General features: G+C 41.0%; 1 protein-coding gene across 1 annotated transcript in view; it reads right to left on the reverse strand.

The window, feature by feature from the left end:
* LOC126267291 (methyl farnesoate epoxidase-like) overlaps window positions 1-26,469 on the reverse strand; it is a 261,401-nt gene that overhangs the window by 126,574 nt on the left and 108,358 nt on the right. The window contains exon 5 of the mRNA XM_049972367.1: window positions 8,788-8,908. Coding sequence (XP_049828324.1) covers window positions 8,788-8,908 — 121 coding nt within the window. The remainder of the gene's footprint in view (window positions 1-8,787; window positions 8,909-26,469) is intronic.

A 26,469-nucleotide genomic window follows, 5' to 3' on the forward strand; every position in this document is an offset into this window, starting at 1 on the left:
ATGATGCAAAAGTTGGTACCTCAAGATGGCACCACAAGTAAAGACACACCTTGCCAAACGCAGCAACGAATCAGAGGCATCACCGTAGACACGTATCCTGTTGCTTTCGTACGTCGCTGCAGTCTGAAAGCTATTTACACCAACGGAAAAAAATTGCAATACCAAAAATAATTAATATAGAGTAATGTAATGTCGGAGATACATTTGTCTAGGTAACACTGCAAGATCACAGGTTGATGTAAGAACGGGATAAGCCACTGCAAATGTGTAATGCTGGCACATTAGTAACAGGTGTAACTACCAGAATGTTGAATACAACCACGCAAACGTGCGTGCATTGTGTTACACGGGTGCTGGATGTTACGTTTGTGGGATGGAGTTTCATGCCTGTTGCACTTGATCGCTTAATACAGAGACACTGGGGTTGTCGTCTGATGATGTCCCATATGTGCTCCATTGGAAACAGACGTTAGAACAACGATATGTGGGCGAATGTTATCCTGTTGGAAACCGACTCCTAGAACGCGTTCCATGAATGGCAGTACAAAAGGTCGAATCAACAGATTGACGTACAGATTTGTATTCAGGGTGTGTAGGATAACCAGGAGAGTGCTTCTGCTGTCACACTAAAACATCAGACCATAACTCCAGGTGTATATACGGTGTGTCTTGCACGCAGACAGGTTGGTTGCACACCCTCAGCTGGCCTCCTCCTAACCAACACAGAGGCATCACTGGCGTCGAGGTAGAACCAGTTTTCATCAAAAAACACAAGAGACCTCAATCCTGCCTGCCAGTGGGCTCTCGCTAGAGGCCATTGAAGTGGCAAATGGGGGCGGTTTGGGGGCAGCGGAATGCACGAAACAGGGCTTCTGGCTCGGAGCTATCCTTGAAGTAACTGACTTGCAACAGTTCGTTGGGTCACTGTGGCGCCAGTTGCTGTTCAGATCGCTGCCGCAGACGCAGTGCGATGCGCCAGAGCCACAGGCAAACCCAATGGTCGTCCCTCTCGGTGGTGGCACGCAACTAGCCGGAGCCCGATCTTCTCGTGACCACCCCTGGCGGCAATCATGTACAGAGGCTACATTCCTGCCAAGTCTTTCTGCAATATTGCGGAAGGAACATCTAGTTTCTTGTAGCCCTATTACATGACCTTGTTAAATTCAGTGAGTGTTGATAACGGCATCTTTGTTGCCTTGAAGGCGTTCTCAGCTAACATCAACTCACCAAGTTCAGTCTCAAAGGTAACTAACGCTTACGACTGTTACAGCGCGTATTAAAAGCAAACCTGATTTTCATCCTCTTAGCGGCGTTACTAACGCCGCTCTTATGCGACTGGTGAGAGATTTGAATAGACGATACTTTTCAGTTGTAGAAAAACGCTTATTAGTTTTCGGTTATGCCTGACATCTTCTTCTTGGTGTTGCGACTTTTTTTCCGTCAGTGTATGTCCGAGAGCAGTGCCACTCTGACCGTTGTCTATGTAATCAGTGATCAAAAGTAATCATCGCTTACGACGACATTGTTCTCGTACTACAGATCTGACCACTTGCGACTAGAACATTTATATTGAATATTATGTCATGTCAGAGACAAATAATTGGACTCTGATGTCAAACTATAACTCTATATGAAGTGCCAGATGTCCTAAGTGTTAGCAGCAGCATCAGTTTCGTTTCATCTGTGTGAACACTGCTCGTCTTCAAATTTAAGTATTTACCACGTTCAAGTTTTAAGAAATTACTAGTAATTCGTTACCCTGTTGTAGTATCCGATCGATCTCCCCTTGAACTAGACTTGTTGCAATACACTACTACGTCTCCAGTCGAAAGACACGGAGTGTTCCAAAATGAAACTGCATTAGGCTCGCACCTAAGAGTCACTGGATTCTGAGCATGATTTGTTCGTTTGTGGCTCAGGACGAAATGTGTTGACGAACACAAAACGAAGAACACAAGAATCGAGGTATGCCGGCCGGAGTGAACGAGAGGTTCTAGGCCCTCAGTCTGGAACCGCGTGACCGCTATGGTCGCAGGTTAGAATCCTGCCTCGGGCATGTGTGTGTATGTTGTCCTTAGGTTAGTTAGGTTTACGTAGTTCTAAGTTCTAAGGGACTGATAACCTCCGATGTTAAGTCCCATAGTGCACGGAGCCATTTGAACCATTTTATAGAGGTATGATCAACATCTGAGCACGCATGGAGCAAACTCATCTCAGGCTAATGGGAGGAAGTTGGTCAGTGTATCATGTTATAGCTCCTTACTTTCCTTTCCTCTCTTTCTTTCACCGAATCACTCCACTGTTGTGCAGTCAATAACGCATTATAAACGCAGAGAGTTCAGGACCACACATTCACACAGAACTGACACAAATTAGAATATCCGTAGAAACTGTTTCAAATTGTTTCTCAAGTAACTTACAAAATGTACTGATCCTGTACAAAAAAGTTGTCGTTTGCATAAGTAACAATGACGCAACTGTTTTAGACGATATTGTTTGGTTTTCCACAAATTTTTAGACCCTCTCTTGAGAACAGCTGAAACATTTACTTTGCTTATGGACAGCAGATCTCTTTTAGAGCGCTTTGCGAATAAACGCACCGTACAAAGTACTAACCAACGCCTGGAGATATCTCGCTCATTCCTTGTAACGCACCTCTACTTAGCCCTGATAATAGCCTCAATTCAGCGAGAGTCCAAGTCTCCTCAAATATGTTACATCCTGCTGAAAGCACTCTAGTCCGATTCACCAACGACGACGGTTCGCGTAGGTCGAGGAGGAGGAGGAGATTAGTATTAACCCTATCGTAGACAACAAGGTGATTACCGACAGAGCACAAGCTCGGATTAGGGAAGGATGGAGGAGGAAAGCGGCAGTGCCCTTCCAAAGGAACAATGCCTTAAGCGATTCAGGGAATCACAGAAAACCTAAATCAGGATTCAAAAGCTGCGACATGAACGTGAAGAGAATAGTGATCCGAAAATGAAGAATAACTTTATTTCACGTTTATGATCAGAAATATTGCAGGGTCTCAAACTACCGGTTTCGGTCAGGAAATACCATCTTCAGATCTGCAGCAAAACACAAATATAACTAGTGGATGTCTACAAGTTAAAATAATAAAATAGGCCATGACGAAAAGAGTTACTGAAATATATGCGAAAATTATGCGCTTTCAATATGAGGAGGAATACTTATTTATGAAAAAGAATGTTCTAATGTACTGGAGACGTAGTGGCATGGTCGCACAGGCTAGTCGCGTGGTCTTAGGCGACTTAATCTTGTTAATGGACTGGTTCTGGGTTTTATCATTCTTTTCTTGGAACGGCTTGTCGTATGGTACGAGGGGCCCTCTGGCGGTTACATTCGTCCAACCACTTCTTGCCTATGTGGCATTCTGTCGGTAGCTTCAACAGAGCCCGTTGATTACACAGATCAACGAAAATTTTTTTAAAAAGCTTTTTTACTTTTGTAGCTAATCTTTATAGATTTTTACTAGTTGAATCCGAATCTTGCCTTAGCTTTTTTGTACCACCCATAGTTTTCGAGCAATATGCTTTTTATTATATAGTATAAAAATCTTATGCTATACGGTAAACGGGGAAATTGCTGAAACGCTTTGTTACAACGTAAGCATTTACAGTAAGCTACCTAAAACAATTATATGTGTTAATAGAGGTTTCACTTGTCAGTTGGAACTGATTTGTATTTTCTTTCTCTTTTTTCTTTGAAGCTTCTTTTGTAGCTTTTTCTACGATAGATCGCTTGCTGAACTTCTCGGTGAAGTGACCAACAGTAGTCCCCCATCATGTTGGTAGCGTTTTTCCATCACTTTAATGTCCTGGTGAAAACGCTCTCCTTGCTCCTCACTAACATCTCCCATATTGTCCGGGAAGCACTCATGGTGACTGTTCAAAAATAGAACTTTCAAGCTCATTACATATCCTGAAGTTTTAAACGTCTTTAACATTGTAGCCATAATAGAAACACATTCTGGGTCTTTTTCATGTCCTAAGAACATTCTAACGATTTGCTTGAATGATGCTCATGCTTCTTTCTCATTTAAGGTCATTGTGGAGTCAATGTTAACATCAAACATCAATTTTCTAATGTCGTATCCGACAAAGACACCTTCTTTTAGTTTATCTTCTGAAAGGTGTGGAAACTTTTGGCAGAGACACTTAAAACATGGTCCATATTTAGGCAAAGCCTTTGCAAACAGTTTCATTGCTCTATATGTAGAAGTGGTAGGAGTACGTTTTTTGGACCTACAAGGTTTTTGCGTAAATGGTTTAAAGACCTCCTCACAGACCAGTTCTTTCTGCACCAGTGTTGATCTCTACCCCTACTGTCCCATTCACACAAGAAACGTGGAAATTTCGTAAAGCCACCTCACTGACCAAGGAGCATGCATGTTACTTTTAGATCGCCACATATCATCCAACCATGAGCAGAATAGCCTATATTATGGAGCACTATTTCTAGGTTTTTAGCTTACTTTCATACTTACAGAATGTCCAACAGGTGTAGAAGCATACATATTACCATTGTGTAAAAAAACAGCCTTGGAACTAGTTTTGGATGAATCAATAAACAGCCTCCAATCTTCCTTTTCGTATTCAGTACCAAACTCATTCATCAGACCGAGAATGTCTGAACAGTGCACTAAATCACCTTCTTGCTGAAAAAACTTGGAAAACTGCTGCTCTCTCTTTCTATACATGTGTATGTAGTTCCAACTGCCAATGAATTCTTTTCTATTAATCTAGAGCCAAGCAATTCAGCTTTTTCTTTCGTTAAGCCCAGATCCCTAACCAAATCGTTAAGCTCGGTCTGAGTAAACAATGTGGGCTCTAGACTTTCTGAATTACAATGGAATTCATCATCTGGTTCATGTAAATCTGATTGTACATCAGAAAATACTTCTGTTGGAATAGAATTTAAATCATCTGGTGATTCAGGAACTGGCAAATCTGCAGCATGCCCTACTGGTCGTATGGCAGACAGAAGGTTAGGGTAGATTATTAGCGTCTTGTTTTTCGAAATATGTCCAGTAATATCAACACTGCAAAAGTAGCAATCATTGGAATGATTTCTTGGCACCCTCCATATTATAGGAACATCAAATCCAAAGGCTTTTTCCTCCTTTTTGGACCATTTGTACGATCTTCAACACACACATAACATACTTTATGCGGAACCCAAGATTTGTCTTGATCACCAAGTTTAGATCCAAAATATGACAGATAAAACTTTTTCATTTAGTCTGTAATGTTTCTTTGGTGTTTTGTAATCACAAATTCACCACAACAGGAGTGCTAACAACGTCATCTACATTCATTAAACCGCCTTTTTAAATTATTTTAACTGTATAAAAGCTGTAAAATTCTTTAAAAATCGCTTAATTTAATATATTTAACTGTAAAATGTGAAGATATGGTGGTTACTACAGTTTTTTAAGTATAATATTTGGATTTCCCACCCAAAAAAGCATAAGAATAAGGTATTTTCAGCAAAAAAGTTCTTCCATCGTTGGCCTATGTTATTTGCTACAACATGTTTTCATTCAATGGGCTTATTTCACTCTTTGTGTCTGTCACTTTTTAATTATTCTGTGTACTCTGTAAGTTGGTTATTACTTAAGCCTTTATACTTTCGTCCATAATTTGCCACTGGAGAGTATCAGAATTATTTTAGTTTATCTATTTCCTTTTTAACAACCTAAATTTTATCGTGTTTTAATTTATTGGATTTCATTATTGTCATGACTTTTAAACCTGGCAAGTGAACTACATACGTTACTGAGTGTATTCTTCTTTTTGTGATATATCGTATAATTACATCATTGAAGAATATGTGTATGCATACAGTAGTGACATCTGGCGAGCTTGCGAGACAAACATGTTGTGGCTGCTGCATGGCAGTTTGTTTTTAACAGTTGCACTGCTGACAAGATGACTATAGCATATACCATATTTTATATATGCATGACGATGGTGGTGGTGATTTTGTGTTTAACATTTGACGATGTCACCATGACTCCACTGCATTACAACATGCTTTTTTATAAAACAGGTATGCCTCGCCATATTTAAAGTGCATACGTTTCACATGTATTTAAGTAATACTTTTCATCATGATCTATTTTATTGTTTTAAGCTGTAAACATCCACTAGTTATATTTGTGTTTGGCCGCAAATCTTAAGATCGTCATTGCTGACCGAAACCGGTACTCTGAGGAGCTACAATATTTGTGATCATAGACGTGAAATACATAAATTTACTCTAAAGCAGGATGGCCGAATGCGTGTTTCAACCTTCGTCCTGCCGAATACAAGTCTAGTCGGCTAACCACTGTGCTACCCCACTCGGTCGTGCAGGTCGGGGCTCCGACGGAGTTTGATTTATTGCCGGCTCCAAGCGACAGTTGCAGTGCTCGCATACACGTGCTATGCGCTGGAAGAAAGCGTTTATCCTGTTTATTATGTCTGTCGCTTGCTTAAATGGAATTTTTTGGTTAACCACTACGACGAGAGTTGATAACTTGCAACAAACAGCTACGAGATTCAATGCAGAGCGTTCAGAACACTGGTGAACAATCATTGGCTGTCGAAGAATGCGTCACTTAGGTGGGTAGAGCAAGCCTTAACTCCACCTCCATCTTTCGTGATTCCAGCTGGAAGTGCTCATTAGATCCCGTAGAGATTCTGAATTCTTCTGGCCATGCAGAGTTATAGATCTCGTGTGAGGACATTATATACTTAGTAACCCAAAATGCTGCTAGACAAAAACTTTTTATCACGGCATTAGTTTTACTGCTGTAAGCTTATTTCGGCTTCATGGTCATTATGAGGCTCAGAAACATATGCAGTTGTTAGGGCATATATCAGTATTCATTTGTAACTAATAACTGTTTTATGTATATGTTTTGTGGTACTTTCTTCCTGACACATCGTTAACGCTTTCACTGTCTAATACCTTGTACTACTCCGAATCGCAGGTGTAGCGCAGACGGAATTGAAGATATGTAATGTCTCAGCAGGAAATTGTTGCTGAGCAATATTCGTTAAAAGGTATTTAATATTTTTCATAAGTTTAACCGCTTGATTTAACAACGAAGTCAACGGTTTTATATGGTTACATAATTATCTTTTTCATCTATGGAGTTTTTTATGGTTGCAGCTAATTCTTTGCTAATGTTTTATCCATTGTTGTGTTCTGTAGTTTCAGTAAAGTTGTGAATATAATTTTTATATTTTAAGTCGGTTTCTTCGTTAAAAATTTTGTCTAGCTGTTTGTGTCTGTGTATACTGATTTCTATTTCTTTTAAAAAGCCCTTTATTGAGCCCTTTGGTGCTATGTGCAAAATTTTCATTGCATTTTCGATCTGGTTTACACTGTGGCTTTCTGTTCGTATGTATTTGAATTCTGTGAACAGGTTTGTGGCACTGTTTATGGCATGATCTAGATGTGTAATTTTGAAAATTCTGCTTGTTTGGATTATGTAGAATTTTTCACATTCATTACAATGTGAAGCAGATCGAAAATTCGATGAAAATCCTCCACATAACAACAAAGGACCCAATAATGAACTCTATGGAATAAATATAAATCTAAATAAACACGTGTAAGTATCGAGACAAATATTTGACGAACGAACTGATTAAAAATTTAAAAATGATACAACTTTACTGAAATCACAAAACCCAATAATGGATAAAATAGGGAAAGACAAAAGTAACGAACGTTAGCAAAGATTTACTACTATCGTACTTAGCTCCATAGATGAACAAGCTCATTATACAACCACATAAAATCTTTGACTTAGTTGTAGAATAAAGCTGTCAAACTTACAAAGAATATTAAGCACATCTTAATGAATATTGCATAGCAACAAATTTCACATCTGAGATATTACAATATTATACCTTTATAATTTCGTGTGTGCTGCACCTACGATCCAGCATGTATATTATATATATAAGCTACGAAAAACCAAGATACATGCACCAGCAACTCCATATGTTTCTGAGCTTCATAATGGCCATGGAATAAGCTGACAGTTGTAAGAAATAACTTCACAATAAAAGGTCTTCGAATATAGCAGCGTTTTGACTTACTAAACATATAAGATTCCGTAGAGCTACCAAATGGCGGTGAGGTTGGTTGCTACGTTACACCCACTGTTCCAAATGGTCACAGACATTTGCCATACGATTACGTTCGATGATTCATCGAGCCAGTCGAGGACGCCTGACAAACGTGAGCTTGTTCAAATGTTTCAAATGGCTCTGAGCACTATGAGACTTAACACCTGAGGTCTTCAGTCCCCTAGAACTTAGAACTACTGAAACCTAACTAACCTAAGGACATCACACACATTCATGCCCAGGGCAGGATTCGAACCTGCTACTGTAGCAGTCACGGGGTTCCGGACTGAAGCACCTAGAACCGCTTTTTCATGTAAACCTTTTGATAAAAACAGAGTTGTAAGTATAACATTTTTACCGTCCTAGAAAAACTTATGCATGTTTCTTTTATGCATCATTCGCCCTTAATAAAGGAATGTTTTTATCTATTTGCGATGATCCCCATTTTAGAAAATTGCAATAATTGTAATTGTCAGTATCCGCATAGAGGAGGGAACTTTGGAGACGATTAAAGACTTTGAAGAGACTTATCATAGATGCAGGCGCAAAATCCGATAGGGATGTGTAACATCCAACACACCCGATGAACCATATTTAAAATAAAAGCGTGTTATAAAGTTTATTGCGTATTACTTACCCGTAAATGGTGCGTTATCATTTTGGGCTTCTTCAGCTTTTGCAATTTCACACAAATATGCATCTATGAGATCCCTTTTCTTCCCTGGAACATATGTGGCCTTGTGGTCTTCGATAAGTTTCTGGAAAACAGTAAAGGATTTTTGTTAAATATAATAGTGTAGGTTTTTACGACTTGAGTCACTTAACATAATAGTTTTCTGAGTGTCGTACCGCTTCATAATGTGAAAAAACTATGCTGGAGAAACCAAAAGAATGCCACTGCAACCGCGTCCGAAACCTTGGTTTCTCCACGACAGCCGTTTTCTTTTCCTTTGTTTACATTATGATGCGGTGCGATACACTGAAAACTTTTGTATCAACAGTGAATAAATAGGTGTCTCTGGGTGGCGGTATTCATACCAATACGAGCAAGAAGAAAATATCTTTCAGAAATTTAATGGAAGAATTTTTTCCTGTTACTTATAACTACACGGCCTTGCCAGGAACATCTGCGAGTTTTGTAAACCAGTGTACAGTGAGCAATCACCTCCTAAATCTTTTGTTCACCAAGAAACTGTTTCCTTTTGATGACGACGCTATGTTATTATACGAAAAAATTTCTCGTATTTAATACGAATCAATGGTGGGAATTTGATTTAAACGTGTGGTAAAGAGTGAGGGCACTGGTTGTGACACCGGATACGAGTTCCGAGAGGTGGAGTTACATGCCTCAAGCGGTCAGTTTTGTTTGGGTTTTCCATCAGATTTTCTAAATTACTTCAGGCAGTTGGTAGGATGATTAAGGGACAAGTCCACAATCAATATATTACATCATCCTTCTCCAGTAAGTCTAGTGGCCAGTCTCACTTATCCCCTTGTGGAAGGAACATGAAACCTAACATTCCTTCTCATTCACCTGCATCTGCTTGTATACTCTGTAAAACACTGTCAGGGGCATGACAGACAGTTTCTTTTACTGCTATACACTCAGACAGAGAGCATGGAAAGAATTATTGTTACTCTGGTCCCTTTTTCTTTATTATTATTTCATTCTCCTTTAGGGGCAGTCTGGCAATGGCTGTTTCAACTTTCTAGGCATAGGATTGCAATTTAATTAGAAGAGATTACAACATTAAATAATTAAATAAAGTGGGTAGGAGACGTGATTCAGTTTAAAACAGGGGAGAAAGGACCCATCTCGGCAAAATTATGGCAACTGAACTTAGTATTTCCCTAAAAAATAGATGTCTGTAATAAAGTCGTTCCCTAAAAATTTATATTTACCAGACAGTTAATGGCCCAGAATTCACATAAGTATGGCAAACACTCATTTTATGTTAATAAAAGGAAACAAAGAGATAAAGATTGTAGAAAAGATTTTAGGAAGTAGACCGACAATACAGAAATAGTCCCATACTCAGGGAATCAGTATAGGGGGAGGAGATTCAGGAATCTTGCATTTCTGTTCGTGGCAATATCCTAGTGGAGGAGGTTTGGCACAAAGATGGTAGTAATATTTAAATTAATAAGTAATATAGAAGTATATAACCGTGAAGAAAAAATAGACGAAATTAGTAAAAAAACAAGTAATCTTATATCGGCATAGCCACAGAATGAGTCGCAGAAGATAGACAAGAAATTAGAGCAGTCTGAAAAATTAAAAGGGAAATCCAAAAGGCTTAGTAAAGTGGAAATTGGCTTAAATATGCACGGAGCTGAGAACAGAACAAAATGTAGAAAAATAATAATAGATGGGACAGTATCCAAAGCAAATCTTTTCCAAAACTTCTGGGTAGAAAATGGACAACGCAAGAGAGGAAAGAAGAAAGTAAACAGAAGGTGTATTGCAGAAACCTCAAGCTAACTTAGTAGCTTGAATGTCCTGCTTTGCGACCTGTAACAATAGCAGAAGAAGTAAACAACAGATGGTTGTTTAATGTAAGTACTGTGCCGTTTCTTGCATAAGTTTAACTTACACTCATTTATTTTGCAATCTGCATGCGGTGATGGTGATGTTCTGTGTTGTTTCGAAGATGGTGATACTACTGCCAATGCTAGTGGAGATGGCAGTGTTGTTTGTTATGCATTACAGCAAATGTGATACAAACACCGTCATATATTCGACAGAGGGCAGATTTTTGACTAGAACTATGATGTACAGTATGCGTTGTGTGGCACAGCTATGCACTTTTGAAGAGGAAGACCTGCTCACGATCTTTTACAACTTCACACAATTCGTAGTCTGCTTCCAGAAAATAACAGAAGTAACGTGATGACCTGGTTTAAGAACGGTTGAGTTGTTAAATAGTGAACTTTAAATTACACGCAGTATTGTCAGTAATAACACAAAATAGTATTGTTTTTGAGCTATTCTATCTAATAGTACTCAATTGCAGATATGTTGTGTGTGTGTGTATGTATGTGTTTATGTATGTGTGAAAACCCTTTGTGGCTAAGACATTTAGGTGGTGTTCCTTTGTTGTTGTGTGAATCCCGGACTCCAAATTCCCTGGGAATATATCGAATTGGGAACCTATTTATCCTCATTACAAGATAGTAGTGAAGCAAATGTGATGTGGTGCACTTTTTTCCTATGCGTTGCATACATTCTGGAGCATGAATAAGTTCAGGGGTAAACTATCCCCTTCCCCTTAACCTATTGTTATGCTTATTCACTTATAACAGCCAACCCATCTGCTTCCTCATCCCAACCTTCTGGGAAAAGAGATGCCAGTACTGGGGCACCTTCTTGGGAAATACGGAAGCGTCCGATCCCACCCGTCTGCTTTGACCCATGACGTCACAAATATGGCGGAAACGACCATAAACGACAATTCCAATATGGCGCATATTAAGTCGTTATATACATATCATAAAGACGAAAATACATCAAAAACAAACACATACACGTTTCACAAAAGCCTAATGACTCTAACGGGACAAGCGTGAGAAATTGGGGTTTTTTGGGTGGAGACAAACTAAATATAAACAAATTTATGGACCCACCCTCATACAAAACCACACAAAACGAAAAAAAACATCGACATCACAAAAGTGATACTAAAAGGTATCAGATAGATTATATAATGGTAAGACAGAGATTTAGGAATCAGGTTTTAAATTGTAGGACATTTCCAGGGGCAGATGTGGACTCTGACCACAATCTATTGGTTATGACCTGTAGGTTAAAAATGAAGAAACTGCAAAAAGGTGGGAATTTAAGGACATGGGATCTGGATAAGCTGAAAGAACCAGAGGTTGTACAGAGTTTCAAGGAGAGCCTAAGGGAACAATTGGCAGTAATGGGGGAAAGAAACACAGTTGGAGAAGAATGGGTAGCTCTGAGGGATGAAGTAGTGAAGGCAGCAGAGGATCAAGTAGGTAAAAAGATGAAGGCTAGTAGAAATCCTTGGGTAACAGAAGAAATATTGAATTTAATTGAGGAAAGGAGAAAATATAAAAATGCAGTAAATGAAACAGGCAAAAAGGAATACAGACGTCTCAAAAATGAGATCGACAGGAAGTGCAAAATGGCTAAGCAGGGTTGGCTAGAGGACAAATGTAAGGATGTAGAGGCTTATCTCACTAGGGGTAAGATAGATACTGCCTACAGGAAAATTAAAGAGACCTTTGGAGATCAGAGAACCACTTGTATGAACATCAAGAGCTCAGATGGATACCCAGTTCTAAGCGAAGAAGGGAAAGCAGAAAGGTGGAAGGAGTATATAGAGGGTCTATACAAGGGCGATGTACTTGAGGACAATATTATGGAAATGGAAGAGGATGTAGATGAAGATGAAATGGGAGATACGATACTGCGTGAAGACTTTGACAGAGCACTGAAAGACCTGAGTCGAAACAAGGCCCCCGGAGTACACAACATTCCATAGGAACTACTGACGGCCTTGGGAGAGCCCGTCCTGAATATAATAATTTCAATCCCAAAGAAATCAGGTGTTGACAGATGTGAAAATTACCGAACCATCAGTTTAATAACTCACAGCTGCAAAATACTAACGCGAATTCTATACAGACGAATGGAAAAACTGATTTGGATTCCGTAGAAATGTTGGAACACGTGAGGCAATACTGTCCCTACGACTTATCTTAGAAGCTAGATTAAGGAAGGGAACCCTACGTTTCTAGCATTTGTAGACTTAGAGAAAGCTTTTGACAATGTTTATTGGAATACTCTCTTTCGAATTCTGAAGGTAGCAGGGGTAAAATACAGGGAGCGAAAGGCTATTTACAATTTATACAGAAACCATATGGCAGTTATAAGAGTTGAGGGGCATGAAAGGGAAGCAGTGGTTGGGAAGGGAGTGAGACAGGGTTGCAGTCTCTCCCCGATGTTATTCAATCTGTATATTGAGCTAGAAAGTGAAGGAAACAAAAGAAAAATTCGGAGTAGGTATTAAAATCCATGGAGAAGAAATAGAAATGTTGAGGTTCGCCGATGACATCGTAATTCTGTCAGAGACAGCAAAGAACTTGGAAGAGCAGTTGAACGAAATGGATAGTGTCTTGAAAGGAAGATATAAGATGAACATCAACAAAAGCAAAACGAGGATAATGGAATGTAGTCGAATAAAGTCGGGTGATGCTGAGGGAATTAGATTAGGAAATGAGACAATTTAAGTAGTAAAGGAGTTTTGCTATTTGGGGAGCAAAGTAACTGATGATGGTCGAAGTAGAGAGGATATAAAATGTAGACTGGCAATGGCAAGGAAAGAGTTTCTGAAGAAGAGAAATTTGTTAACATCGAGTATAGATTTATGTATCAGGAAGTCGTTTCTGAAAGTATTTGTATGGAGTGTAGCCATGCGTGGAAGTGAAACATGGACGATAACTAGTTTGGACAAGAAGAGAATAGAAGCTTTCGAAATGTGGTGCTACAGAAGAATGCTGAAGATTAGATGGGTAGATCACATAACCAATGAGGAAGTATTGAATAGGATTGGAGAGAAGAGAAGTTTGTGGCACAACTTGACCAGAAGAAGCGATCGGTTGGTAGGACATGTTCTGAGACATCGAGGGATCACCAATTTAGTATTAGAGGGCAGCGTGGAGGGTAAAAATCGTAGAGGGAGACCAAGATACGACTACACTAAGCAGATTCAGAAGGATGTAGATTGCAGTAGGTACTGGGAGATGAAAAAGCTTGCACAAGATAGATTAGCATGGAGAGCTGCATCAAACCAGTCTAAGGACTGAAGACCACAACAACAACAATTCTGCGCCAAGCGCATAATCACTTGAGTTGGTGCCAAGGTAAAACTTTTCACTTCAATCAGGGTGGTGAAGGATAGATGCTTCACACAGTTGGTTCTTTACTGAATCATACGCTTCCTGATGTTCATGAGTCCATTTCCATATAGGATCCTTTTTCAGCAAGTCAATTAATACAGGAGAAGATAGGTAGCATCCAGAAAGAAAGCGACGATAAAAATTACAGAAACCAAAAAACCACTTAAGTTGCTTACGGCACTTAGGTGACGGAAAATTTCTTACTTTGTCCATTTTTGTTGGATCCGGTTCAGTCCCTCGCGATGAATAATATGGTCAAGGAATTTAATTTGCGATTTGGCGAATTCCGGTTTTTTCCAGGTTAACAGTCACTACAGCTTTCCTAAATGCTTCAAGTATCCGATGAATAATTTCCAAATATTCTTCCCATGAAGCTGTGCTAATCAAGATATCGTCAACATAAAGCGTTACATGTTTCAACAACTCTTGGCCTAAAACTTTATCTAGTGCTCTCATAAAAGCAGCTGAAGAAATCGAGAGGCCAAAGGGCATTCTCTGAAATTGGTAACTTCTACCATTATTAAGAAATGCTGTATACTTTCTACTATTCTCTTCTAGCATTAACTGCCAGTAACTACTAGTCAAATCAAGGCTACTTAGATATTTGACTCCTTTCAGGTTTTCTGGCTGATCACGCTGTGGTAAAATTATGCGATTCATTTCACGGGCGTCAAGAACAATGCGAACTGTGCCATCCTTCTTTGCTACAGCATGTATTGGGTTTGAATATTCGCTATCTGAGCGCTCAATTATTTGATTATGCAACATTCTCTGTATTTCCTTGTTAACAGCTTCCCTTTTTGCCAATGCTATTGCGCATGACTTACTGCGAAATGGTTCATGGTTCTTTACTTTAATTTTACGAACATATCAATTAATTAATCCTGGTATCTTTGAAAATATATCGACGTAGCATCTCAGTAGTTCCCTCAGTTCTTCTCGTTCTGCTTCAGTCAAGTCCACTAACACTCGAATCTTGGTTTGAATACAATTTAGAGTATCCTCCTCGTTCCTCTCTTGCAGTTTAGCGCAGTTCTATGAATTGTTTAAAGTGACAGTTTCATAGCATGCTCTACAACGCATCATCCTTATTTTCACGCCCGCAGCGACCTTATTATTCCTAATAAACCCTTTGAATACAATACTTCTTTCTTTATTATCTCTCAACGTCCGCAGACAATTCGCCTCAAAATTAATACAGCATCTCATCTCTGACAACCAATCAACTCCGAGAACTAGCCTACCATTGAGAGAACCAATAACACACTCTGCTCATATTCGTCCCCTTGAATACGAAATCTTAGTTATGCTTGACCATTAGTTGGTTTGCTTCGGTTTCCAACTGCACTGACAATACTACGCCGTTAACAGGAAATGTGGGAATAGCGACCAGATTGCTTAATTGCGAAAATAGATTTTCAGAAATAGCACTTGCCTCGCTCACTGAATCAATTAATGCAACCATAACAATACCACATATTTCCACTTCCACAAATGGCATCAAAATTTCTCTTTTAGTTTCTTCATTTTCTCGGCACAAACCTTCGTTGACGTCATTTACATGTTCACACTTTATGGCATTTATCAAGATATCCGACCCTTGTCCCTGTGACAGAGTTCCGGAGCGGATCGTCTCCGAAACTTTGCTTAGTTTAACTGTTCAGAATCTCGCTGATTGTGATCGCGGCTTCTTGCACATCGATCGATACTGTCCTCTTTCCATGTCATTGTGTCGCCGGCTCGGCGGATGGTTCAAATGGCTCTGACCACTATGCGACTTAACTTCTGAGGTCATCAGTCCCCTAGAACTTAGAACTACTTAAACCTAACTAACCTAAGGACATCACACACAACCATGCCCGAGACAGGATTCGAACCTGCGACCGTAGCGGTCGCGCGGTTCCAGACTGTAGCGCCTAGAACGGCTCGGCCACTCCGGCCGGCTTCGGTGCATGATTTGACCTGAATCCGTCTTGTACATTGTATTCGTTTCTCCTGTCTCTATCATCGTCTCGTCGATCAAATACTTTCGGTCGTTCGTAAGTTGCGATTCCTTCCCGCGCTGGGCCGTTATGACGATTCGGGCAATTGTTTGTTATTACTGTTATTACTCACGTTGGTCGCGTTCGGCACTGAGCAATTCCATTCGGTCAATTAGCAAACACACTTGCTCCATTGTTAACTGTGGTTTGAGTGCTAACTTCTCACGCACCAAAAATGGTAGTTTCTGGATTAATATAAGCAATAAATCTTCTTCCTTAACTGGATCGTCCAAGTATGCATTGTCGTTCCAGTACCTTTGCATAAACTCACGCATTATACCGCGACGTCTTGCATAATTTGGCGGTGTGAGAGTTTTTTATTTTACGTCCCACTGTTCTTATTTCGACCATTTTTTTTAAATGCTGTTTCAATTTCTTCATACTTGATGTAGCTGTCGGATACACTTATACCCCAAATACGTGCCTCACACCTTACGTGACTGACGCAAGTATCAATTTTTGCACGTTCCGTATAATGCCTCGGAAACGCATGTTTGAATTGTCTAATGAACGCAACTGAGTGGATGCCTTGTTCGGTTCATATTCATGAAATTTTCGACCGCTCAGTCCATTGTCAACAATTACTTGCGACAAACCAATAATATTGTTTTCTGCATCACGTAACACTGCATTAATTTCATCGCGCAAAATTTCTTTATTAATTCCATTTGACAGTGTGTTGCTGTTCGTTGCCTTTTATCGTATCTCATGTACCTCAGCACTTAGTTCATCACGTCGCGTTTGTACGCCGTTAACCATCTTAATTATCGACTCTTTGTTGGCTTTACAAGTACTTTTAATTTTGACGATTTCGACATCTTGAGCCTTAACTTTGCAAATTTAATCTTCCGTTTGCCTACACCGACCGTTAACTTGAATTTTAAGCTCTGTAATTTCGCTGCCAATGGCCTCATGTTTGTCTTGACATTCTTTTCGGAGCTCATCATGCTTTTGTTCCAATGAGCTGGTGAGTTCAGTTCGCAAATTAATAATCGCATTTGTTTCCTCATAAAATTTGGCTATTCCCTCACGCACCTTTTTATTTTCCTCATGAAACGCTCTTGTTTCTACACGTGCCTATCTATTTTCCTCATGAAGATTTTTGATTGCTTCTAACAATTGAGATATACAATCTTTACTGACAATAGGAGTTTATGTTTGCTGGATAACCATCGGTGTTGAACTTCTGTTAGGCAAATCAAAAGTAAGAGTACCACTTTCCTCTGTCGACTTAACTGTAGTGTTTTCCATGACATTAATTTGTTCTCCGTAAAGCACGTTATTAAATTGTCCTACCTCGTCTTAAGTAACACTACCGTTTTGTTCTGAATTAGCCTTATTAACGCTGTTCACAACAATCACTGTTCGTTATAACTTACGCTTGCTCTAAATTGAAAAGTTCACTCGCAACTTAAAAGTCAGTAACACTATTGATTATTCCTATTCCTGTTAATTCCTACACAATGTTGAGTCACTTAATTTCGAAACTCTGCTGTGCTGAAATGCTGCAGACTCACCATTTCTGAAGATTGCTGTGGAATCGAAGTCCTGTCACGGTCGCCATATGTAAACCCCCCCAGTTTCGCACCGAACTAAATAACTCGCATATGCTGTAGGTGAAGTCGACTCAGTGTTGTCCACTTCCGTTATTGTGAAAACTACTAAATGATAACATCTCCTTTTTTAAATGCAGGAATTTATTAATTAAATCACTCAATTTGTGAACATCAAACACTGTGTGCCATTCTGCCACTCATCTCCGGCCTCGCTACCGAGCAACCTGCCTCTCTAGCCTCTCACAGCCGACTTCCACCCACGGACTCCAACACTGGACTACTGCTTACCCACTCGCACATTGTTGACTGCACTGCAGTCTTTGCTTAAACCATATATGATCTCTGCATAGTGCATAATCGATACTACGTAAGGGTACTGTACCCTTACACACTCCCTTTCTCCCTTGTGAGAGTGCTACCCACTCCTTCTGCTCCATTTTAAACCAGCATGAGTGCAATTCTGACAGCCATCAATCGACTGATTGATGGATTTATGACCCCTACTGTTCTGCTGAGTGGTGAAGGGGTGGCTGATACATCTCTAAAATGAATAAAGATCGCACCCTACCATACATTCTTCCACTTTAACAAATAAAAATGGCGGAAAATCCATCCCACTCTTGGAAATACTTCATATAACTTATAGTTTGACTATTAATTTGCAGAAGCAAGGTGAAACTCTTTATAAATAGGTAATACGTGATTACATGATTACCCAAGCACTCTCCTCCACTCGCTGCCCATCCTCCACACCGCTGCACTGAGATTGCAGAGGAACTGCTATCGTGGGCCACATAGTCCACCACTGCACTAAATGCAAGATCACACAATGCGCAGAGAAACTATTGCTGGGGGCCACGCTGTCAGCTGACAGGAGCCATGCACGTTGATACCAGTCTGAGGGGACACAGCCGGCCAGAGTGGCCGACCGCTTCTAGGCGCTACAGTCTGGAGCCGCGCAACCGCTGTGGTCGCAGTTTCGTATCCTGCCTCAGGCATGGTTGTGCGTGATGGCCTTAGGTTAGTTAGGTTTAAGTAGTTCTAAGGTCTAAGGGTCTGATGAACTAAGAAATTAAGTCCCATAGTGCTCAGAGCCATTTAAACCCCCCCCCCCCCCCTTTTTTTCTTTTTTTTTATGTGGGACACATACCTACCCATCTGAGGAAGCTTCCATTGTTTTTGCAGCCAAGGTGGTGGCATTCCATTGACCAGGGAATTCTAGACACTCATCTTATCTGTCTGTCTGTCTCTCTCTCTCTCTCTCTCTCTCTCTCTCTCTCTCTCTCTCATGGTGAACACCCGCATGAACCAATACTGTGTTCCTGCTGCCTGATGCTGAATCAGGAAACTGTAGAACTCAGCTCGCTCTGTTCCATCTAATGTTCCAAATTATATTGAAGGCGCTGTCGCATGGAGTGTTAACGAAACAGATTGCTTATAACACTCACCACCAACTATAGTTATTCTTCTTCATAATAAAACTTATTTTTAACATTTGAGAATCACACAGATACATGTTGCAAATACAGTAATTACAAATGGATTATAGTGACGTTTGAGAACACAAGCACCTTTCTTCAGCCGCTGCCCTACTAGCCACCACGGAAACGTTTCCACCCTACGCTAAATATATCTGGCAAAAAACCTTTCGATCGCACACACTAGCGATCACGAAGAGCGTGCCGCCCGCCAACGGCAGGAGTGCTGGGAGCTGCAGCCACGTAGGCCGGGCAGGACTGTAGACTGGTATGTGTGCCAGGCATGCCGACAGTTGCGCGCCTGCCTCCTGGTATCCAAATGCTGGCCGTACCAGTCACTCAGAGGCTCCAGAGACAATCGTCCAGTGCAAACACTCCCCATGTTGAAGCTTCTCAAATTTCCACAGAAAAATCAGCGAATACACGCAACACCCTTGTTCACATCTGTTGCCAGTCAATCAGAATACTAGTTATTTTGCTATTTAGTCACTAAGAGGGCGCTCTCTATGTCACTTCTCTAAGTAGTCACTACAGCTGTGGGTGAGAATCAACTAACTCGGGCCTTTCTTTGTACTCAACAGTTCTGTACAGGGTAATCCATGGTTTCTGATCAGGACTGGCCATGGACGGGCGTTGCTAACCCCCAGCACACTAAGAGATTTGCAGGGAAGGTTGGGCATACAGTTCTAACTTCAGTTCCACACTCGACATACTCTCCCCAGTTCAAAAAATCCACTTTACCAAATCCGAGAAGTTGTTGTCCATACACCTCGAATTTCTCAGGCTGAATGTAGATTCCTTTTTAGTATGCATCATTTTTACTAAATAAATTCGATAATATAGCTGATTGTCTTACGATGGCCATGTTTCCTGTGTAGGTAGGAGACTGAAATTTCTTTCATAGATTTAGCGCAATGGAAAAACGTCTGATTATAGCGCTCCAACTAGAGAATCGAATATGTGGTATTTTTGACTTCCACCTAGCTGCTGCAATTTTGTTGATATCAAATTAATTGACTAATAGATTAAATTAATCATGAGACTCCCTTTGCTTGGTGAGTAACTTCTTTCTTGCAGTAGGATTACTCTCCCCAGCTACACATTAGAGATGCTTCTGTGACGTCTCTAGAGGTTTCCCATAGGCTAGTTACTCATTTCCTCCGATACCTAAAATGGTGGCAACTGTCATCAAATAGCTGAAGATATCCAATGCTTTTTACGTTCTCTCTGTCAGCTGCCTTCCTGCCTTCTCATGCTACTGGAAGTAAGTCACGGTGTACTACTCCCGATCTAGTCCTGCTGAGACCTATCAGTTTATAGAGACAGAAGAATGTTTCACTCTCTTCTCCAACCCTTTGCCACCTACATCCCCATCCCTGCAACCACCACCGATTCGCAACACTGCCACTACCGCCACGGGGTCGCGAACCTCTGTCCGCAATTCAGGGCTGTACCGCTCCTAGCTGATAAGTAATTAAATACCAAGATTTTGAACATATGGTTACCCTCCTCCCACCATGCAAACCAAAACGTTGTGAGGAGTATTTATGTCGGAAAGGCCGACCCATCGAAGAATAACAAAAAACTTGTCAGCTGGTTTGGTGCTTTGAGAACTCAAACGGGAATCCCTAGAGGGACGGCGATGTTCTTTCTAGAAACGCTGTTAGGAACCTACATTTGAAGCTGACTTCCGAAGGATTCCACTGCCACAACATAAGGTCCATGAAGTGAGAATCGAGAAATTAGCTCTCTTTTTATTCCCCTTCACTCTATTTGCGAGTGGTATAGGAAAGGGAATAACTAGTAGTGGTACAGGCTACTCTCGACCACGAACCGTACATTGGCTGGCGAACTATGCAGATAGGTGTAGATGTAAATTTAGTCTACCTATTAAGATGCCACTCCATCGATTTATAGGCACATAAAACACAAGGAAGGTTATTGTCTCGTACTTACGGAGAAAACAAAAGACAAAACTTCTGTTTCTGATTGTCGCTCGGTAAAAATCTTCATATTGGCCCCTACATTTCCTATTGGAGTCTTGGAACCTTTACACTCATTCCATTTACGTTTAGTAGACGTGGACTAAGTTGGCTCTTTGCAAGAAAATCCCCCATTACTACCAGTTTCTCCAATGGCGCGCTCCTACCAGAGGGGGACTCACCCACCTTTGGTGACAGAGCGGCCAGTTGGCAATTTGGGAAGGTAACAGCCCAGGCAGTCACCCCTCCGAGGCCCTGACCTGTATCAGGAGGTACGTGCGAATCATATCTATCGAAACAGGGCTGAGAATTACGCATTAACCAGTCACCTGTTACGCGTTAGACGCATGGCTCGGCCTTCAGGAGGGCACAAGGAGGAAGAAGAAACAAAGAGAAAACTCAAACGCTGAAGCGCAGGAAGGACAGGAGATTGAGAACGAAGAAAGAAAGAAAGAAAGAAAGAAACAATAGTTAAGGGACTGTTCTGGTGTCAGACTACGAAAACTTCTGTATGTACATGCTCTGCAAATCACACTTAAGTGCCTGGCAGAGGGTTCATCGAGCTGCCTTTGCAATAAATCTCTGTTATTCCAATCTCGAACAGAGCGCTGCGAACGTTATATCTTTCCGTGAGAGCTCTGATTTCCATTATTTTATTATGATGATCGTTTCTCCTCATGTATGTCGGCGTCAACAAAATATTTTCGCATTCAGAGGAGAAAGTTGGTGATTGAAATTCCGTGAGAAGATTCTGCTGCAACGAAAAACTTCTTTCTTTTAATGGTGTCCATCCCAAATCCTCTATCATGTCAGTGTCACATTCTCCCCTATTTCTCGATAATACAAAACGTGTTGCACTTTTTTGAACTCTCTCGATGTACTCCATTAAACCTATCTGGTAAGGATCCCACACTGCACAGCATAACTCCAAGACAGGATGGACAAGCGTGTTGTAGGCCGTGTTTTTCGTAGGTTTTTTACATTTTCTAAGTGTCCTGCCAATAAAACGCAGTCTTTGGTTTGCCTTCCCTACAACATTTTCAGTTTGTTCTTCCCAAATTAAGGTGTTCTTAAATGCAATCCCTAGGTATTTAGTTGAATTTACGGCCTTTAGATTTGACTGTTTTATCGTGTAATCTGAGTTTAAAGGATTCCTTTTAGCACTCAACCGGATGACCTCACGCTTTTCATTATTTAGGGTGAATTTCCAATTCTTGCGCCATACAGATATCGTTCCTAAATAGTTTATCAAATTGTTTTGATCTTCAGATGGCTTTACTAGATGATAAATGACAACACCATTTGCTTTCAACCTAAGACAGTTGCTCAGATTGTCTCCTACCCCGTTTATATAGATAAGGAACAACAAACGGCCTATAACACTGTCTTGGGGAACACCAGAAATCACTTCTGCTTTACTCGGAGACTTACCGTCAGTTATTACCAACAGTGACCCTCGGGCAGGAAATCACGAATTCTGTCAGATAACTGAGACAATATTCGATAAGCACGGAATGTCATTACAAGCCGCATAGCTGGTATGGTGTCAAAAGCCTTCCGGAAACCTAGAAACACGGAATCGATTTGAAATCCATTGTCAATAGCACTCAACACTTCGTGTGTGTAAAGAACTAGTTGTGTTTCACAAGAGCGATGTTTTCTAAACCCGTGTTGACCGTTTGTCGATAATCGATTTGACCGTTCTCTTCGAGGTAATTCATAATGTTCGAACACAATATATGTTCTAAAATCCTGCTGCATATCGACGTTAATGATATGGGCCTGTAGTTTAGTGGATCATTCGTACTAACATCGTTGAATATTGGTATGACCTGTGCAGTTTTCCTGTCTTTGGGTACGGATATTTCGTCGAACGAGCAGTTGTTTGTGATAGTTAAGTGGTGAGCTATTGATCAGCGTGCTCTGAAAGGAACCTAATTGGTATACAGTCTGGACCGGAAGACTTACTTTTATTTAGTAATTTAAGTTGCCACACTACTCCAAGCTTATCTACTTCGAAGTTACTCATGTTGGCAGCTGTTCTTGATTTTAATTCTAGAATATTTATTTCGTCTTCCTTGGTGAAGGAATTTCTGAAGGATGTGTTTAGTAAGTCTCATTTGGCAGCGCATTAGTCGATAGTATTTCCATTGCTCTCATGCAGATATGACCGCGCTAAATTTCGAGATTCTGTAAAAGATCGCCTGTCTTCAGAACACGTTCCCAAAACTATTCCAGACATGTTCCCCAAGAAAGGGGAAAAAAGATAGCAGGATGATAGACATGCAGCACTGAAAGGGAGAGGGTGCTGCAGCGACTGGGACACTGTGGTAGCCAAGCACGAACTCATCAAAGAGTGATGAGCCCCATGGGGGCCTGCTGTTGCTGGAGGAAACACTGACATTGATTTGATTTGCTTCGTGCTTGTTGGCTTATTGGCTCTCGATGTACGATAGTTGGATAACCATGGAAGCACTGTGTTTTCTTCTAAATAAATACGCTTACTTTGGATAAATATGCATATGTCTACTACTCATATGGATATACTCTGCTCTGAAAGGAATACATCATCATGGTCGGATCACTGTCGAACAGCGTGTGGGGGTAAGAAATGAGCAATGCTGTGATGAACTCCCGAATATCGCCCTACTCTTGCAGTACTTCTGAATTATGCTGAATTATGGGTGTGAGGCTGTTGTGGTGATGTGGGTGATTCATGGAGAGTGTATTTGAAGTACTGTGAAATTATTTAAGTCTTATTATAGACGTATGCTCCATTTGAAAAAGGGTGAATTTCTCAGGCAGTTCCGTATTTCCAGAAGAGTAATCATAGGAATACGATAAAGGAGATTGCCGCGCTGGATTAGCCGAGGGGTTTCAGGCGCTGCAATCGTGGACTGTGCCGCTGGTCCCGGCGGAGGTTCGAGTCCTCCCTCGGGCATGGGTGTGTGTGTTTGTCCTTAGGATCATTTAGGTTAAATAGTGTGTAAGCTTAGGGACTGATGACCTAGCAGTGAAGTCCCATAAGATTTCACACACACTTCGATAAAGGAGATTAGGGCACCTACAGTGGGATGTTTAGAGACGATCATTCCGTATCGACGAATTATAGCTCTTATTCCTCTGAATTTCTTAGTACACTCCGCGTATTCTCTGAATGGTTACGACTTTCGTCCTGTATGTTAATGTAGTATTTTTCTCACCGTGACAGCTCTGTACTTAGTCAGTGATGGGTAGAAGACTAGACAGCCTTCTGACTACATCTACATCTACATCTACATCTACATCCGTACTCCGCAAGCCACCTGACGGTGTGTGGCGGAGGGTACCCTGAGTACCTCTATCGGTTCTCCCTTCTATTCCAGTCTCGTATTGTACGTGGAAAGAAGGATTGTCGGTATGCTTCTGTGTGGGCTCTAATCTCTCTGATTTTATCCTCATGGTCTCTTCGCGAGATATACGTAGGAGGGAGCAATATACTGCTTGACTCTTCGGTGAAGGTATGTTCTCGAAACTTCACCAAAAGCCCGTACCGAGCTACTGAGCGTCTCTCCTGCAGAGTCTTCCACTGGAGTTTATCTATCATCTCCGTAAAGCTTTCGCAATTACTAAATGATCCTGTAACGAAGCGCGCTGCTCTCCGTTGGATCTTCTCTATCTGTTCTATCAACCCTACCTGGTGCGGATCCCACACTGCTGAGCAGTATTCAAGCATTGGGCGAACAAGCGTACTGTAACCTACTTCCTTTGTTGTCGGATTGCATTTCCTTAGGATTCTTCCAATGAATCTCAGTCTGGCATCTGCTTTACCGACGATCAACTTCATATGATCATTCCATTTTAAATCACTCCTAATGCGTACTCCCAGATAATTTATGGAATTAACTGCTTCCAGTTGCTGACCTGCTATTTTGTAGCTAAATGATAAGGGACCTATCTTTCTATGTATTCGCATCACATTACACTTCGCTAAATTGAGATTCAATTGCCATTCCGTGCACCATGCGTCAATTCGCTGCAGATCCTCCTGCATTTCAGTACAATTTTCCATTGTTGCAACCTCTCGATACACCACAGCATCATCTGCAAAAAGCCTCAGTGAACTTCCGATGTCATCCACCAGGTCATTTATGTATATTGTGAATAGCAACGGTCCTATGACACTCCCCTGCGGCACACCTGAAATCACTCTTACTTCGGAAGACTTCTCTCCATTGAGAATGACGTGCTGCGTTCTGTTATCTAGGAACTCCTCAATCCAATCACACAATTGATCTGATTGTCCGTATGCTCTTACTTTGTTCATTAAACGACTGTGGGGAACTGTGTCAAACGCCTTGCGGAAGTCAAGAAACACGGCATCTACCTGTGAACCCGTGTCTAAGGCCCTCTGAGTCTCGTGGACGAATAGCGCGAGCTGGGTTTCACACGATCGTCTTTTTCGAAACCCATGCTGATTCCTACAGATTAGATTTCTAGTCTCCAGAAAAGACATTATACTCGAACATAATACGTGTTCCAAAATTCTACAACTGATCGACGTTAGAGATATAGGTCTATAGTTCTGCACATCTGTTCGACGTCCCTTCTTGAGAACGGGGATGACCTGTGCCCTTTTCCAATCCTTTGGAACGCTTCGCTCTTCTAGAGACCTACGGTACACCGCTGCAAGAAGGGGGGCAAGTTCCTTCGCGTACTCTGTGTAAAATCGAACTGGTATCCCATCAGGACCAGCGGCCTTTCCTCTTTTGAGCGATTTTAATTGTTTCTCTATCCCTCTGTCGTCTACTTCGATATCTACCATTTTGTCAACTGTGCGACAATCTAGAGAAGGAAGCACAGTGCAGTCTTCCTCTGTGAAACAGCTTTGGAAGAAGACATTTAGTATTTCGGCCTTTAGTCTGTCATCCTCTGTTTCAGTACCATTTTGGTCACAGAGTGTCTGGACATTTTGTTTTGATCCACCTACCGCTTTGACATAGGACCAAAATTTCTTAGGATTTTCTGCCAAGTCAGTACATATAACTTTACTTTCGAATTCATTGAAAGCCTCTCGCATAGCCCTCCTCACACTACATTTCGCTTCGCGTAATTTTTGTTTGTCTGCAAGGCTTTGGATATGTTTATGTTTGCTGCGAAGTTCCCTTTGCTTCCGCACTAACGGAATAGTTCAGTCGGAACGTAATAGAACTTCAAGAGAATCAACAGGGGTCGGTGACTTGGCGAGTGTCATTTCTAACTCGTCAAAATCAGGTGGATTTAAATGATATACGTAGAAGACGAGAAAATTAGTGAGAATATTGCAGATAAGTGCGACTCTGACGAAACACGATCTG

This window comes from Schistocerca gregaria, chromosome 4, assembly GCF_023897955.1.
Source record: "Schistocerca gregaria isolate iqSchGreg1 chromosome 4, iqSchGreg1.2, whole genome shotgun sequence".
NCBI lineage: Eukaryota > Metazoa > Arthropoda > Insecta > Orthoptera > Acrididae > Schistocerca > Schistocerca gregaria.